We start from the raw sequence: 18,523 nt of genomic DNA, 5'->3' as shown, positions 1-18,523 counted from the left end.
ACACACACACAATCACACAGTTTAACAGCACAATAAAGCATAACACACTGTATGAGACCTACAGCAGAGGAAAAGCACTTTGACAAGTCTCCTCACCTTTTTGGTTATTGCCTTTGGTAAAGTGCCAAACTGCAACGGTAGCTCTGCTGTGCGGTCGATCTGATTATTGATATCTGACGGCACCGATTCTGCCCTGCGGATCCTTGGCACTTAAAAGTCAGAATGAAGGATTCATTAAACATGGCACTGAATATGACACAGCATTAATGCATCATGACACTGTTTGAAGAAGCAAATCCATCCTTTAGCATATTCAGTTCTTCTGTCTGTGGTTAAAGGTACATTGCGTCAGTTTTTTACCTCCCTGGCAGTAGTCTCTGGTCCCGCCTACTCATGGGGTCATTCTGCAAGTCTGGGATAGTGTCCATTAAAGGTTTCACAGAATAAAATTCTGTTGGAGCCATTCAGCTATCTATTTTTACCCAAATTTCTACTAGGTTAAAAACATGATGATAATAATACCAAGCACAAAAACAGCAGTGGCCATAACCATTTATATGGTTAATACTGCAATAGACTGAGGGTCATGTTGGCATCAGAAAGTGGCTGTTTGCTGTTGATGTGGATGAAGTCCATATGGCATATATAATTAAAGGCTACTTTATACCGGATCTAACTATTTAACTATAAATTTAAGTTGTTGTGTAGTTTTAAAAGAATTTTTAAAGGAAGGTTAAGCGGTCCAATCATGTGCCATGTGATTAGTTCCTCATCTGTAGTTATATGTGTATTAATCAGTAAAATATGATGTAGTCACACTGTGTAGCTTCATGGCCAAAGGTTTGCGCTTCATTTTCACCATGTTGCTCTGCTTAATACGTTGAAAAAAATGTCAGAAAAAACGGTACTGTGCCAGAGACCTGTTGTTCCACCTCGTCATCAAAACAGGTCAAATAAATGATGTAATGCACCTTTAACCCCACTTGAGACAGGACGGGCTGCAGAGGAAATAGTTTCATAAGATCCAGTATATTGCTAGAAAATATTGTAGTAGTAGTACTTAATTACTAAGTGCTGTAGTACTTAGTAAAAAGCCTCTCAAGGTAAAAAAAAAAAAAAAAAAAAGAACTTGTCACTTACATGTGAGGAAAGAGATCCGACATGACGGGGCTTCTTTGGTACATTTATTGTGGCACTTTAACCTGCAGAGAGAGGGAGGTTAATCCACTGATGAGACCTGAGATGAAACAGCACTACAATCTAACAGCAGAAGGGGGTCGCTGCTCAGTATGTTGCTTACTTGCAGTGTTTGCACTTGACACCAAACATCATGCTCTTACGACACACTTGGCAGGTCTGTGACAGCCAAGACTTGGTGGAGAACCTACGATGCAAAAGAAAAAATAACATTTCTTAATCAAAATCCCATTTTTTTTATTTTACCTTTGATTCTCGCACATAAGTCAACCATAAATACAGCAAACTAAAGCATGAATCAAGACAAGGGATGTAGTTGAAGGTAAAGCGGTTTACTTCTACATTTGCTGAATAGAGTTTACTACATTTTTAGCTGGGAATTTTTAAACATGAATTTTTATGACCCTAAACCCACATATTATGTATAATAATGTCAAATTGATGTAAGTTACATGGACATTATTTTAAGGCTAAAAAAGCCTGAAAATGGAGCTGATTGTTGTCTACCTCAAATCAGTGACGATAACTATGGTGATCTTCATCTTAACTCTAACTAAGCTGCGCTTCAGGCTGGGAATATGTGAGCCGGGAACTTTCCAGGAGCATTTATCAGAAACTCGCCACAAAATGCCACCCAAAGATTTTTCACAGGGCAGCTATCTCGCTAAGCCAAATGTTGAGGCAAGATTAAAAATGAATAAACACACACTGTCCAGTAAGATAAACACACGGTCTGACTGGGCAGTCTGCATAATTCAAATTCCTGGAGTCTCGCAAGGTGCCATTCTAACCAGACCGATGCAGGAATTCTGCTGGGACGAGTGCCAGAGGGCTCAGTTTCAAGTTAGGATGGGCTTCTCTCAGCCTCCAAGCCTTTGTTCCAGTTAAACCCACACCAGGAGCGAACCGGACAAAACCACAATACCACTGGTAGAACGTGAATAAGCCGCCAACCATTTTCAACTCCAGATTATGCATGTGGAAATATCAGAGGGGGGTTTAGGCTTAAAGGAATAGATCACCCTAAAATTCAATTCAGTCTTTATCTACTCAAACTCCCATATCAGTAGAGACACACTGAGACAGGACCACCGAACACAAAACAGGTTTGCTCTGATAGCTCGATCTATAGCTGTCTCTTTTCCATAAACTACTCAAGTAAATTGAGCTATCCTTTTACAACAACAACAAAAAAAAAAATCACAAAATGTCCATCAAAAAACATCTTATGAAGCACAGTAATTTTAGGATGATATAGGTGATAATGAAGTATATATTGGACATCTGGACCCAAACTGAAACCATTTGGCCACACAACAATTGGATTATGCTGCATGAGCATGAAAATAATAATAGATTTTATATTTCTTTCAGGGTGAATCACTCACATCATTTTAATGATCAAGATTCCCGAAGTCTTCTTTTTCTTGCACACGGTTACCCTGCATTTACTGAACTGTTCAGTCATTACCCAGCTTTGTTTGCTTATTTTTTAATTTAGAAGGATTCCCTGTATTTTATTTTTTCTATTTAATATTTTTATTTAATTTTGCTATTTATTCTGTTTATTTTTATTTATACATTTTTTTTTTTTTTTTTTTTACTTTTTTATGATCTTTAACTTATCCATTCACATACTGTTTGTTTTTACTTCTGGACACCACTGTAAATGAGGTTATCATATCAATGGTCTTTGGAGATAAAATAAAGGTTTACTGATGATTAGCCGTGTCCTAAAACACAGCTGGTCTTCCAGGCTCCACAGGCAACGTGCTTCCTTGTTTCCTGTCTGATGTGAGTTTCCTGCTGGCCAGTGCAACATGGATAACAGGTTGATCACTCAAAGCTTCCCGATTCTCTACTCACTTTTATATGAAAAACTGAAGGAATTTGATTCATCTGCTTTGTGTGACTATCTGACATTATTTGATTAAAGTTAATTATTTTATTTAAATTGATTTGAGCTAATAACTGCCCATCTCTGGCCCATCACTGATGTCAAAGGTGAGCTCTGAAATAATTTTATTCCCTTGTTTCTTTTTATTTTTGATGAATGCCACCGAATTAGAACTTACTACTAACCTATGTGAACGTATCAAAACAGTGTGTTGTTATTAAATGCAAAGAATGAAAGGCAAAAGCTGCAAAGAAATGCATGATTTGCCTGCTCAGTGCTTTACAGCCACTACATAATGTAGATGGCATCAGAGAATTTGGCCGGCTGCTTGGTGATCAGTCAGAGTGAAGCCACACATCGATCATGTTGCTCAGGCTGGTCACATATCCATTTCAGAGTCACCGCTGTGACACACTCCCTGCGACGCAGTGCATGACACTGGCTTTCTGTGCTAGTGCTATTGTAAACACACATTTTCAGATTTTGCGACTTGCAAGTGATGGTGTGTGAGAACTTCATATCTTATGCAATATTTGTTATTGACAACATGCCGTGTGAAACATGCTGCACACAGTTTTGTCCAACAGACCGGACAGAGCTCATAAGTAGCCAATGTAGCTGAGTTCTGTTGTATTCCAGTAAAGTATTCAAATACGTCATGGGTCACAGTCGTGCTTTAGCCTGTAAAATGTAGCCTATCATCACAGTGACCAGCACAACTGCAGGCAATTTCAGCTGTAAACAAGACAGAATTATTTGGAATTACTCAGTTTGTTGGAAATGACTCATCTGTGGACCAATGTCAGACATTGAGACGTCACACCGGTGACTGCACACAACTCCTGTTTCTCTTTACTTTTCAGGTTTTAATATAAACCACGTACTGTGCTAAAGGAGGATGGATTGCCTAAGGCGACAGTGGGAAATGTCACCCACCTGTGTGTTACAGCCAGACCGAAATCTCTCCTCATCGTCTGAGGGGAACTCCTGTGCATGGCCAGATTATCTGGTGGAAAATGCCAAAGAATATGTGAGAAACAGAGAGAGAAAGAGAGAGTCGGGAAATACAGAAAAGAAGGTAACAGGACCACAAAGCCAGGTCAGCATCTCTAAGGCTTTGTTACTCACTCTCCAGCAGGGTGGGAGTGGCCGGCAGCATGTAGGGGGCAGTGGCAGGGACAGGGCCCAGCGTCCGGGCAGACAGCAGCGGTGAACACATGGCTGAGTCCTCAGAGCTGTTCCCATAGCCGTTGATCTGAATGTTAGCCAGCAGCTTGCTCTTCTTCCCAGCCCTACATAGAGACAGCAACCACAGAATTAAAAGATCACATGTAGAGCCAGTATCCAGTTTACACCATGACATGATCATAACTTTGCTGCACAATAAAAAATGTCCATTGACTGGTGCATATTCTTCAATTCTTCTGAGACTAACTGACATTGACATAAATAAGCTACAATTTAAACTGTAATTATAGCAACAAGCTTGGCGGATCAGTGTTTATTTGAATCTAAGATACACTGCTTTTGTATATGATCCAGCCATAGAGCAATAGTGCTTGCTGAAACACATTCAAAAGACCAAAGCAGTGTTAAAGCACGCCACAATTGGGTAGTTCCCTGAGTTCCCAGATATAATTTTCTAGCAGTACTTGCCAGCTGAATGTTAAAAACCTCTTATCTGTTATCTTTACAATGTGACATGAATGCAGCATTGAACCAAACTGAACTTTGGCAGTGTTGGGTTGTTAAACGAGTCCACATAGTTGCTCTGTGCTCCTGTGGGCTGTTAATCCACAATACTGTTTTTTTGTCTCCATTTACTTCCATAGTGGAGCAAAAAGCTCCCAAAATACCACTTTTGGTGCAAAACATACACAAACAATGTAGATTATACCAATAAAAAAAAAAGCAATAAGTCCCAGTACCCATTATTTTAATTGGAAAACAGATTTGGCAGGTAATGACTGCAGGAAATTCCCACATAGTAACTGTGCCAGGAAAAAAAACCCCAACAACACCCAAAGCTCAAAATTGCTTTAACCCTAACACTCACTTGTTGGTGGCGGGCTCCTCAATGCGGCTGGCCAGCTGAGACTCGTGGCTCTTGCTTCGTGTCAGTGTGATGTTGGGAAGGAGCTGCAGTAGCTTGTGGGCAGGCGGCGGTGGCGTGTGTGGAGGCTTGGCATTACGTCTCTTGGAGAGTGGAGTGATCGGAGGGGTGGCTGGCGTTGAGGGGAAGGCGTCCGTCATTTCCTCAGCTGATATGTAAGGTTTCTGGTCGTTCAGACAGGGCACCACTGATATAGAAATAGAGCGTCCATGAGTGCTGGGTGGGAGCTGAGGGGTGGAGGGACTGCCAGGGGAGGCCACCGAGCACGGAGGAGGATTGACAGGAGATAAGACGTCATTGCCCTGCCGGAGCTCAGAGCCCCAGGACCCTGCATCCTCCTTTGGGTCACCACCTAGAAGGAAAAGACAACAGTCATGATATTTTTACAGCATCTTTCCAGACCTGTATTCCAGTCACAAAGAACTTCAAGTGAGCACACTGGCAGTTTAAGGTGACCTCCATTAGAGAAACAGCAATTCTTTAACCCTTTATGGGCACTCATTGAAATACTTTGAAATTCAAAAAAACAAGAAAAAAAAAACAACAAACAACCCTTGACTGTTATTAGTGATTATTCACTATAACATCATGGGACCAACATCACTTAATCAGTATTATTATTATTATTATTATTACAACAGATGTCAAACAGCTGATGCTCTTTTACCAACAGGTGAGTCTGTTTCTGTTAAGTTAACGACTGTTAAGTTGACAACAGCTAATGGAAACAACATTACCGCATGGCGAACATCGGTTGTTTCCAAATATAACTTTTGGTTTGGATTACGAGGTTGGTGATTAAACTCCTCGATATGTAGTGGTCACAGAGGATGAACTGAACAAACTGGAGCAGAAATGAAGAGCTACAAGACAGACGGAAAAAGACGCTAGAAAGCAACATTTTAACAGATGTAATGTTGCATGTCGTCTGCAAACAGTAGACCCCTCATTGTTTTTAATCTGAGGAACTACACTTTCTGGCAGAACCTGAAAATCATTAATCGTGCTTTATTTCAGTTTTCTTTTTTTTTTTTTTTTTTTTTTTTATAAAAGCATTTTTCCAACAACTGCATCTATTGTATAAAGGCAACATAACACTCTAGGCCTGTGTGTTATGGTAAATAACATCACAGCTGTGATCATCTACTGCATGAGCTGAAGGCGAGCGCCTGTTTCCAAACCACAAGTGACTTGTATTAAAACACAGCAAACTGATGCTGAAAATGTCTGCTTTAAACGTCTAAATAAAAAAATTGTTGCGAGTGCAATTTGAAAGGGGCTGAGGGGTCACTTTAAAAGTTCTTTACCAAACTTCACAGCGCAACCTTTCTAATTCCTACAAAGCTACAAAAACCATGAATATCACAAAGCTGTTACCAGTATTTTGAATAATCCCAGACTGTGAGCAGGACATTTCACCTGTCTCAGTAGCACTCTTCAAACAAGAGAGGGCGGCGGTGAGGCGAGAACACTCCTCTGAGTTCGATCCCAGGCGTCTCATCGTGTCCTGCAGCTCAGAGTTGGACATCTGTAGCAACACATCCACAGATAGCTTCCCTGCTACAGCCTGCAGAGGGAGACAAGGAGAGGAGACATGTAAATATGTTATCGGCGACAGCTTTAGGAAGTGAAAGAGCGAGAGAGGGTTGAAGGAAAATTTAAAGCTTATTAATTCTTTCATGCCCTCTTGGGCTCCTAATCCAGAATACTGTAATTGTGGCAAAACAGTTCCCAAAATGACAATATTAGCACATAAACGAACACAAAGTACATTATGCCAAAAAAAAAACAAAAACTGCCAGTACCCAGTTTTGTGTAATTAGAATTATTTGTGAAAGGTTGTTTCTTGCCAGTGCAACGTTACTATGTGGACATTATCTGCAGCTGCTACCTGCCGAATCTACTTTCCAATTCAAATGGGAGCATAAAGAGCTGCCTAATTTCCTTGAAATCACTGGGTAGGGACGTTTTATGAGTTTCTCCAAATCTACCTGTGTTAACCATGTTCCTCTCAATTCTTTAACCAAATTATGGAAACTGGGTTTCTTTTCAGAAATGGGGTAACTGCCCCATCCAAATCACTGAAGTGCATGTAAACACACTGAATGATGTTGTGCTTCTAGTGATGGGCCTACATTTAACTCTTGAAGACCGCGGTGCTTTGACAGTAACCAAAAGTAACAGAGAAAAGGAAAGAGAAGCAGAGACATAACCCGGGAAATGTTTTTGTTTGTAGTCAAGTTTTTATACGGGCAGGAAAAAAGAAGAGGGGAGAGACAGGAAAAAATAGGTAAACAACTGTCTATATTCAATGATATTCTCCTCAGATGTTTGGTTATGGTCTCTACATGCTGACCATAAGCCATATGTCACCCCTGTGCCAGCAAGGACTGAGAACATTATGCAACATATTATGTGACATTAGGTTATTTACATTTTGTTCTGTCTGGTCCATAAATGTCAACAGTTTCTATTTTCAGTGCTGCCGAGTGCCAACCTTACCATTCCTACTGCATGCAAATGTCTATTTTAAACAAGGATAACTCAGGCTTCAGCGTCACACATAGTAGTTACATATCAAAAAAAGGAGCTGTTTGGTGTTTCCTTGATGAACACATCGAACGCTGGGCAATACTGTGTTTTCATATGATTTCATATGAATAGGCAGGGGTTGAGACAGCAAAGCAGGACAAGTTTCAACAAAGTTCAGGCCAGCTGAGGTGTTCCTTGGAAAGACTGATCACCTGACGGCTTGATTTCAGGAATCTGAAACCCCAACAGGCTGATTCACACTTTGTTTAATGTTTACTACAGCAAAACCAAGATGTTATGGCCTGATGATATACATTTAAAAGAAGTGAGGAACAATGAGGGAAGGACTTCTAGTTACCAGGATGATATTTCAAAGCATTCCTAACATGAAAAGGATGTAAAACAGGCCACGAGTCTCAACTGTCAACAATTTTGAAGAGGAAACTTCATGGGTTGTATTAAAAAAAAATAATGCTGGCTCTGGTTCCAAATCTTTGTCTGGATTTTTTTTTTTCTGAACTGCTGTGAAATGCAAAACCAGTTCCTGGAATCCATTGGCAAACACTGAAAAGAGGGTTGACTTCATGTTGTCTCCCCCTTTTTCACTGGAATATGTTTTCTCAAGCCTTTGTGTGTGTGTGTGTGTGTGTGTGTGTGTGTGTGTGTGTGTATGTGAGTGCAAAGGGTGGGGGGTAGGAGGGGGCTTAATCACCAGGCAACTGGGTGCCTCCTGAATTGTGTCCATGGTAAGTGAATGGACAGGGTGGGACAACTTGGACAAAAGAGTCAGCAGAAGTGTTTGGCAAAGAGTGCTGAGATGTGGCATAAAGGTTTCTGTCCATGGACGTTATCATTGCAAACGCACTGATTTTTACATATGCCATGTTTTCATCTCTACCTAATGTAGCTAACATCCAGTTAGTCATTCATTCTGATGTACATGACACCTGGCAGATCAGCACTGCCTTCAAGTCATTCTTAAATAACACTTGACTGAATTGAATGACCATCAAAGCACTTTATGTTATGTTTCCAATGTGTTAGGGATAAGCAGAAGAAAAACTTGGTAATTTGCATGAATAGTGAAAGCCACTATGGCTGACCAGACAAAGAAAAAAGCGCCACCCACTGAGTCTTACCTCATCATCTTACTCACTCCATCTACCGAAAATAGAAGGAAAAATATATTAAAGCTCTGGACATACTTTTCAATTGACTAGTGGTCTCTGGGAAGTAGAGTGACAAAACACCACAGCAATGAGGATTTAGCACAAAAAATGGAGAGAAAATAACAAAATGTAAAAAGAAACCTACAGCAAAGTAAGCTGTAAGCAGAGGTCATCCATTTTGTAAGCCATAGATTCACATCTTCATTATCTGGTACTGTATGAAGTCCAAAAATCCATATGGAAAATGATTTTAAAAAATAAGGATATGTTCAACAGATGAATTAGAACTAGAAATGACCAGATTTTCAAATTGCCAAGGTCCCTTGAAGTAAGGACTCTTTAGACTCAACTGACAAAAATGACGAATTGCACGCTCAGCTAACATTTTTTGTAAATTCAGTCTATAGGGTCCAGTCTATCTACCGACGTTTCACATCCTTTAATTTTCATGCATTTTCTTCATATGAACATTTCAGTCTTTGAGAGAACCGACATTACACTGAGGTTCAAATAAATGGGATTCTGCTGTAGATCGATTCCCATTTTAAGTAACCACTGACTACTAAATCTGGCAACAGTCAGTGCAAAAAAACAAAAAAACAAATGGGGGATAAACATTCACAAAGGTGATGATGGTATATTTCATTTCATGGAACAAAATGTAGTATAGCTGGTAAGCCTCAACATTGCCATGCCAATGGTAAGCCATCATGGTACAGACGATAATTGGTGATTCTTGCAAGTCCTATTTATATTTTCCATAACAATTTTTGACTATAAAACAAAAAGCCAGCAATTCTGACTTTATAGACCACAAAATTCCAAAAGACTTTGCTTCTCTATAACCAAAGCTGGAAACAAAATAGAAAAAAACATCACTTCAATGACTTTTGGCACAAAAAATGGAAAAAGCAAAAACAACTTAAACTTGAACCTGAAACAAGATACCAGCAATCAAGTATTTCTGGTGTTTCCTTGTCAAAACACAAAAACATACTCTTGACAATACCAATTTAGAACAGAATCTGCCAGTATATTAAGATTTAACAGTGAGGCAGCACATTCCTGGTATACAACAGCAGCAACAAAGACAGCAGACAGTGAGCCACCTTTCACAAGCTGTGGGAGATCCTCAAGCCGTTCAGCATGGGGCCCGCTCGGGGGCCACAGGACTACAACAGGTATATTTTAAGACTAGTGTTGCTGTTATTCTGAGCATTCATGTGACAAACATGGCTGCCGGCTTTTTGATAACATCACCTGTACTCTTAAAAGCGCTAGAACTCTGATCTACGTGTCATTTTACATATACGTGTTAAGCATAATTTAGAACAATTAGCAAAGGTCAGCAACAGTTGAATAAGACCTACAAAAAACTGAGTGTTAAGTTGCATAGTTACCTAAGCGTTATATGAGTCCACAAGGTGCTGAAATATCCTCATTAGTTGCTCTGTGCTCCTCTGGGTTGCTAATCGACCATACTGTATTTCAATCTCTCCATTCACTTTCATAGTGCAGCAACAAAGGTAACTGGCAAATAAAGCCAGTTATGCCAATATAAAAAAAAAAAAATAAGTCCCAGTACCCATTTTTGAGGAAATTAAACGCCTCTGTTGTTGTTATTTGTCTATTTAAATTGGAAAGTAGATCCCGCAGGTACAGTCTGCAGGAAACTTTCAACTCTTCCCAAGTGTAATTTTGCTTTAAATCCTAGATTAGCAGCTCCTCCATTATCAGTGGCTTTTTGTGCCACAGATACACAAAACAGATCCACCTTTGGCCCATAGACCCCCATCTGATCAGTTTCCATGTGGGAAAATTTGTTGTTGAAGAGTTGTTGTTGTTTAAAGTATTGCGTTGTGGAACTGTCTCAAATGGGAGATAACAGTGAAACCTCTAATTAGAGTAGACATACACATTCCCTAATGGGCTGATTTCATTTCAGTTAAATAGGACTGAAATTAAACAATTGCTTGTTTTGTTTGCTTGAATTCCAACAGACGTAATTATATTCATGTGAACGGTAATTTAAGAGCAAATGCTTGAAAAATAAATGAGACACACCAGCTAAGCGGAGAGACTGAGGGGATTTCCTTTAGATACAGTAAGAGCACATATTACAGTGAGACAACGAGGAGGATTGGAAGGAGGGGACTATAATTCAGGAGAACATGAGGTATTTCTGACTGTCCAATGCCAGATATCACTGTGAGGTACTGTACAAGGACAAACAGGGATGGAGTGAGATCATTATACATCACCACTTATTGCCAACTTAGGCCAAGAGCAAATGGAGGGGATGGAGGGTGGGGAACTGATCAGAGGCCAAAACTGATGTAATTGTATCTGGGAAAAAGAGAAAAAGCACTAAAACAGAAATGACGACATTGAATAGATGCTTAAATCAGTAACTATGTCCACAGAGGAGACACCACTGAGTCTGGGAGCGCAAAGAAAGGAGTCAGAGATGTATTGTAATGCTGAATGGAGAAAGCTTGTGGATGAAAGGAGATGGTGTATTGAGCAGTTTTCGGTTTTCTCCACTGTTTTTCTGCTACAAAAGCAAGCCACTGCACTGACATCTGTACTTATCAGCTGCACCGTCTCCCAGCTCATGGCTCTTAACTCCACCTCAGACCTCGGTTAGCCCTGTCTGGCCTCCATGAGTATTTTGGTGGGCCATTAGCATCTGGAAACTGGCCCCGACAGCCCCACCGAGGAGCCATCAAAGACCGGAAGTGACAATGGAAATGTACCTGGCCTTGGCACGCACTAGCACGCCTGGGTTTGGTGCAACAGTGGAAAGCCGGCTAATGAGTTGGAAATTTCAATTAATAATGTGCCAATGAGTGACGCAGCTGGTATGATTGCCTAAAACACCTGTCACTTGGGCTATCAATCAAATAAAAGCATGGGAAATTCTACTACAATGCCTGTATGAAGATGCACAGTACCGCTGGGCAGGAGGATCAGATCAGGTAGCTGCAGTGTTCAGTTCAAGCTCAGTGTTGGCGAGGAAAGTGGCTACTGGCTGTCCCTGCACACCAGGCTGATCTGCATGATTAATATATTTTGGCTATATAGTATAAAAAAATGTGAATGAAATCATCATTTGTGATTGGTTACAATACATTTTACTGCACTATGCATTTGAACTTCTGCAGCTCTGGCGGTGTGAATGACCAGCTGTTCTCTGGGCCGCAGCAATCCTGGTGAGACTGACCCACAGAGGAGCCGTGGGCCTGGGGAAGGAGACTCACTGTGGTCCCTCTCAGAGGACTGGACTCTCACTAGTGCTGGGGGCGTTAAGTGTGTTCTAACATGAAATTGTTGCTACTTTACATTATTGTGTGAACACAGATATTCTCCCAAAGACCAGAATTTGTTGCTAGTTGCATTTGAGAAATAAAGTCGCCAAGGAGGTCTGAATACAGCTGATTTCTGTCATTACTACTTGTGCTGGTAAAGCTGGTAAAGAGCAAATCATAATCTGTTGTCTCTTATTGCGGTTATTTGATGAAAGATGTTGCTTGTAGAACTGCTGGAAAAAAAATAATAATCACGTTCGACGTTGTGCTGACAAAATGAATATTATCATGGCTTTGATTATCTCGGCCAAAGCCGTGTTGATATTCAGTATAACAGCACTCCTGCTCATGTGATATCGCTTAATTCTGTTCCATTTAGGTCTTACAGAGCCAGGGCCTGGTGCTGTGCATGCTGTGCAATACAACAGGACAGTGATAATCAGGTCACCAGATGCCAAATCTACTAGTGCTAGATCCGTAGAAGGGCACGCCCCTTTTAACTTGTTATTGTTGCTCAAAAAAAGTAAAATTTAGGTTCAATTGAAAAATCTTAGCTATTCATCAACACCACCCTGAAACAGCATGAGCTACATGTTTGCAGCTGTCCACACACACACGCGCACGCACACACACACACACACACACACACACAGAGCCAGCTGAGTACATAAAGCAGGTGCTAGAGTGTGAGCACGAGGAGTGACGAGCCCGGGTGTGACAAAGACAGAAAGAAAAGTTTGATAGTGAGAGAACAAGAGAGAGAAGTCTTCCTGTAGCAGAGATATCACACCAATGGTGGTGCTGGTGTTTCTCAAAGTTAAGATCTTATTTTCCAAACCCACCCGCTGCCTCCTACCTCCTACCCCCACCTCCTCCTTCTTCCTGGTGTCTTTGGCTCTACTGAGAAGGATAAACATGCTGGAAGTCCTTTTTCCATCAACCTTCTATTATAAAGCAATCAAGTCACTTCTAAGCGACGGGCTTGTTTGTTTACGGTAATTATACTGTAAAATGAATGAGGTAATGATTTATTCATTCTAACAAGCTACACGCAGCAGCTTTAAGGGTAAACAATGAGTCAGGGTGAGTGAGTTACAGTGAAATGGCTATGGGGTCACACCTCAAATCAAGTTAGCTGTGTAGCCTGACTACATTACGGGATTGTCAGCAGCCAAAAGAGGAGTAACTTTCATACAGAATTTTCACATTTCTCCTCATTTATTTGATTTACAAGCCTGAATTTGTCTTAGCACCCAGCTACTCTTCCTGAGGTCCACAGTTTCTTTAAAAAATTGTTACACCCAGAATATTACCTACAATATGGGCTGATCTTTGTTATTGAGAAATGCACATGTCGGTGTGGTCGTCAGGGTTGGGGAAAGTTAGAGTATGATTTATGATTTAGAGAAGTGGGCTTGTAACTGGAGGGCTTGTGCCAACTCTCTGGCCCGGATCGAAAAACGTGGGCGTGGAACATGACTGAGCAACACTCCCCTTCCCTTTGGTAAGTTGTGTTGCAATGCCCTTGAGCAAGGCACTAAGCCACTAGCTGCTCCAGTTTAGCTGCTTTTAATGGCCAAAAAAAAAAAAAAAAAAAAAAAACACCAAACAAACAGTGGTTGCAGTGAGCAGCTCCCGGTGTGAATGTGACCTGTATAAATGGGAAGCAGGTTGTCACTGGAAACCAGCATGGAGCTCTGTTGACTGCAGAAACAAAAACAGAGGGAAAAAAAAAACACATGAGACGGACTTCAATCTTTGCTAAGCTGACACATACCGATACCTGGGCAGTGTCTGGGCATGTCTTGGCTGGTTGAGCTTAGAGGTGATGTCAGCCAAAGAATGACAGGAAGGAAAGAGACACACAGGCAGAAAATCAGGAGAGAGGATCTAAGAAAAAAAAGGCTCTATAACAAGGAAAGCAATTCTCAAAACTTTCCTCTAAACCTGCAAAGGTAAATCCCGCATACAAATTACTCTCAGCCACCCCCCACCCACTAGCACACACACCACCACACCCTCCTCTCACACAAATTACTGGTTTCCCGCACACGCACACACACACACACACACACACACACAAACACACACACACAAGGACTTCTCAGTAAACAATTAAGCATACAAGCTGGATGGGAAGGGTAGAGTCCACACTAAGAGGCACGTGGGTCTGGAAATAATGCCTCCACCTAACAGGCTAATGGCAACCCGTCATGAAACTTGCCGTTGCCAAGACTGATACACAAAGACAAACAGCTGAACAAACAGTACACGAGCCTATGTGCCAGGGTCAATACAACTGCCTGAGCAATAGCAGCATTATTCCATAGAAGTCTCTGAGGTTCCACCTGTGAACGCGGCTGCTTTCCGCCGACAGCACTTCTGTCAAGAGGGAAACAAGGAAACACCAAATAAAAGAAGCCGAGCCGCTGCCTTTCCTGGAGTTTGTCTTCCACAGCCCATACAGCGGCACCCTGTAAGCAGATAGATATCAAAAGCTGGTACGTTACCATGTGGTTGACAGGATGTTCTCAGCATGGGAGCTCCTGCTCTCATAATCCAGGCAGCGTTCTGAAATATTCAGCCAGCGCAGCAAACTGCTGGGAAGTCCACTGGCAGAGAGCTAACAACTCTTCCTAGCTCTGTTATCACACACACACACTGCTTTTCTCCTCCCTCATTCTTGCACTTCCCTCCCCCTTTCTAAGCAAAGCTTCCCAGATAGCCAGCCAGCCGGTCTGTCTTCCTGGCATGCCAACATGATGCATCAGCAACTGCTGCTGTCTGACCGAAGGACTTCTGTGCCATTTAAATTCCCACTGCGCAGATATTAGGCTGTAAAACCCCCTTCAAGCTCAGTGTGTGTGTGTGTGTGTGTGTGTGTGTGTGTATGCTGTCCTGTTGAATCCAAGCTGGCTGCTTGCTACTTACACAGCTTACAGAGCACATGTGGCAAGACTGAACTCAGAGCCAGGCTGCAGTCAAAATATCTGGTGCAAAGTCTGATTTATGTTGTTACTCCCGATAAATGCGATAACCTTGCTGATAAATGTGTGCTGCTTTGCTTGGCAACAATAGTGGAAAAGAGCAGTGTGCAACCTATCACACTCAAGGATATGGCTTTACGATTATAAGTATTTAAGTATTTTCAAAATCACAACATCCAAATTGCAGGAGCTGCTTATTTTATATTAAATGTAAAATGGTGTAAATTAAGTATTATGGTGCTACAGAAATGCCCTGAACTATAAATTGTATTTAAGAAACCATGTTTGCTTGGAACAGATCCCAGCAAAAATCACATCATCATCATTTTAACAGCTTTTTCCAACAAATGTTAACATTATAATGCAAAAATGATCATTCCTACTAAAATTGTGAATCATATCTCAAAAACAGTATCTGCCAAATGAATCACAATATGACGTTTTTTATCATATTGCTCAAGCTGTATTTTGCAACATAATTTGTACACAGGACGAAAATGACAAACGTAGAGGCCAGACAAAAAAGGAAAACGCCTAGTTACAGATTGCTTTCCTCCAACAAGACATAGATATGCGTAATTTACATAGATATATTAATCATTAAACAGCACAAAGAAAGACACACAAGAAAACACGGAATGCAAGCCAGCTAAGAGCCATTTACTTAAATAATTTGGACAATTTAGCGTGTGCTTAAAAGGATCACACCAGTAAGTCTGCTTGTTTAGTATAATATCTACAAAATGTATATAGTTCATGTTTCTGCTGATCTTTTCCCTCTTTTTATAACTCTGATATCATTTGGCAATGATTTTTTTTCCAGCGTATCATCGCGCTGAAATCATAATCACAGTGTGCATAATGGTAAGATAAGCATATAGGGACAGCTACTTAAGTTGTCCTCTTTGCATTTCCTGAAGACAGTGCTCCACAAACCACATGTCTAATCAGCGGTGCACCCCACCCTGCCTCACAAGAAATCCTCCACTTCCTCTGCATGCCTGCCTGTTATTCCCACAGTACTATTTTCCTGCACTGTCCAACACGCCATATAAGACTAAAACGTTGAGGAGAGCCCGAGGAGAGAGAGAGAGAGGAGGCAGACGAGGGGCGGGGGGTGGATCTCCCACTAGCTGACAGGAAACAGGGGTTTTGCTGAGAGGCCTTTTCTCGAGGCCAAGCCCCTTCCTTAAGGCAGGCCTGCTACTCCGACTGACCCGAGGACTGCGGCTCTGCTGATTCATTCATGCAACAACACTGAGTCAGTGTGAAGTCCCCAGTATTAGATTCCACATTCCTAATGCTGAGATATTCCAACAGGTTATCAGTAACACACAATGTCTGCTGTATTTGTGACAGACAAAATAATCACAGAAAAGTTGTTCGCGAGTGCAACAAGAAACCACTTTAGAAATGACCCGGAGACAATCACTCACATTAAAAGGATAGTTCATCCATTTTGAAAAGTTTGACATTACATCTCTCACACACAGATACACACACACACACACACACACACACGCCCTAGCTCAGGGTTTCTGCAAGTCCAGTCAGTCCGGACCCAGCCCATACTTAGTGTTGTAATACAATACATTTTGACGTGTAACATCTTCTATTTTGTGTGTTGTCTGCGCCCAAGTTCACGCATTAACATTACAACGGATAATTTGCTTAAGGGGTGGTGCAAAGCTTTTATTGGATTATTCTCTTCACCTGGTTCACTGCTCCTTGTGTGTGTGTGCGTGTGTGTATGTGTGCAGCATGTATAGCTTAGCCTCGCCCTCACTGAACTAGGGCTGTAGTCTGTTAGTCGACTGGTCGATTTATTGGTCGATACGTTCTTGGTCGACCAAAATCTGATTGGTCGATTATTTGCCGTGTTAATTTTATCAGGAGTAAAGCACTAATGGGGGTGTTTTCAGAGCACCCTGTTTCCCAGGTAACAGTCTGTCTTCAGAACACCCCCCTTGTTTTCACAATTTTGGATTAGCCCAACCCACTGGCGGAGACATAGGTAGGCCGGTATGTTCTGAATTGAAGAAAAAATTAGGTCTGGTTTTCAGACTATTTGCTTAACTAAGAGCGTTTAATGAACATTTAGGGCCCTATTTTGCGCCAGACTCCCTAAACCCACTATTTGCGGATTTAGGATTTAGGAAGAGGCGTTCCCCTGTAAAAGTTGCTATCTTGTGCACCTCCCGCTATCCGCAAAACACCTCCGCTACCCGCTATATTATGCATAGGCGTGTTTTGGGCGTTACGCCAGTTAAACCAATCAGTGTGCCAGGTGCCATTGCCTTTAAGGGCAGGATGCGCTATCCTAAATCCTAAATCCTAAACCCGCGATGGAGAGAGGGAGGTAGATTTTCTCAGGGGTTCTACTGAGGCTAAAGCAAGTTGACTTTATATATACACATATTATATATTATATTATAGGCGAGTTAATTCCGGAGGTGGAGCCACATGTGTCCAAGTGGACGTGTCACAAGGTTGTACTGATTGAGTAAAATCCCCGGGCCACACCACAGACATACAAGAGGCAGAGGTGGAACTATGTGTAAACTAATTTATTGACAAGGTAGATCGGGCAAATAAAATATTAAAAATAAAAATATAGCACAGCTGCTGGCTTATGATAAAACAATAAAACGTGCTGGCGATAGTGTCCAATTAAAACAGTCTTTCCTCTAAACAGTCTATATGAGTAATATACTCAGTCCATTCCGGCGGCGTCCCGGTATCAGTCCGACCGTGTGCGTGGTGAGGCTCCGTCGGGGCGCGCATTGAAGCCGCCTGGGCGCGCTCTCCTAACAGCCCAAACTTTAGGGATAGCGGATAGCGGGTGGTCCTGACCACCCACTATTCGCTATCCCTAAAGTGTGTGCGCAAGATAGCAACTTTAGGGATAGCGCATGAAACACGCCCACGGTCACACCTCCAGGCGCAAATGATGCAGTCGGCATAACGGATAGCGGCTAGCGGGTGGCGCAAGATACCGTTTAGGGACGTTCCTAAATCCGCAATTTGCGGGTAGCGGGTAGTGGCAGCGGATAGCGGGTGGCACAAGATAGGGCCCTTATTCCTGTTCCATGTCAAAGACGTCGTCAGTGTGGCAGCATTTTACCAGAATAGATGGAAAAAAAGTCTAATGCAAACTTTGCAAACAACAGTTTGCGTATCACAGCTGAATATCACCTAAAACGGTATGCTAACATGTCTGTGTTAGGTTGCTCCGTCAGTTTTGAGTATAAACATATCAGAATTGACATATTTCAAACTTTTAGTCTAATAATCATTTCATAACTGCACATGCACACACT

The 18,523-nt window shown here is 41.6% G+C and overlaps 1 protein-coding gene across 3 annotated transcripts in view; it reads right to left on the bottom strand.

Annotated features, from left to right (window-relative positions):
• LOC115370582 (kinase suppressor of Ras 1-like) overlaps positions 1-18,523 on the bottom strand; it is a 64,145-nt gene that overhangs the window by 12,600 nt on the left and 33,022 nt on the right. For 2 of the 3 annotated variants that reach the window (XM_030067671.1, XM_030067672.1), the window contains exons 3-9: positions 6,627-6,774; positions 5,151-5,559; positions 4,223-4,386; positions 4,031-4,100; positions 1,301-1,384; positions 1,141-1,202; positions 97-209 (exon numbers count right to left, since the gene is read on the bottom strand). In XM_030067671.1, the coding sequence (XP_029923531.1) occupies positions 97-209; positions 1,141-1,202; positions 1,301-1,384; positions 4,031-4,100; positions 4,223-4,386; positions 5,151-5,559; positions 6,627-6,774 (1,050 nt within the window). Of the gene's footprint in view, positions 1-96; positions 210-1,140; positions 1,203-1,300; positions 1,385-4,030; positions 4,101-4,222; positions 4,387-5,150; positions 5,560-6,626; positions 6,775-14,726; positions 14,823-18,523 lie in introns of those variants that run through there. The other variant, XM_030067673.1, reaches the window with a different exon arrangement.

The sequence above is a fragment of the Myripristis murdjan genome, chromosome 13 (assembly GCF_902150065.1).
Source record: "Myripristis murdjan chromosome 13, fMyrMur1.1, whole genome shotgun sequence".
Lineage (NCBI taxonomy): Eukaryota > Metazoa > Chordata > Actinopteri > Holocentriformes > Holocentridae > Myripristis > Myripristis murdjan.
Note: the sequence above shows the minus strand (reverse complement) of the source record. Positions and strands in the feature narration are given on the sequence as shown.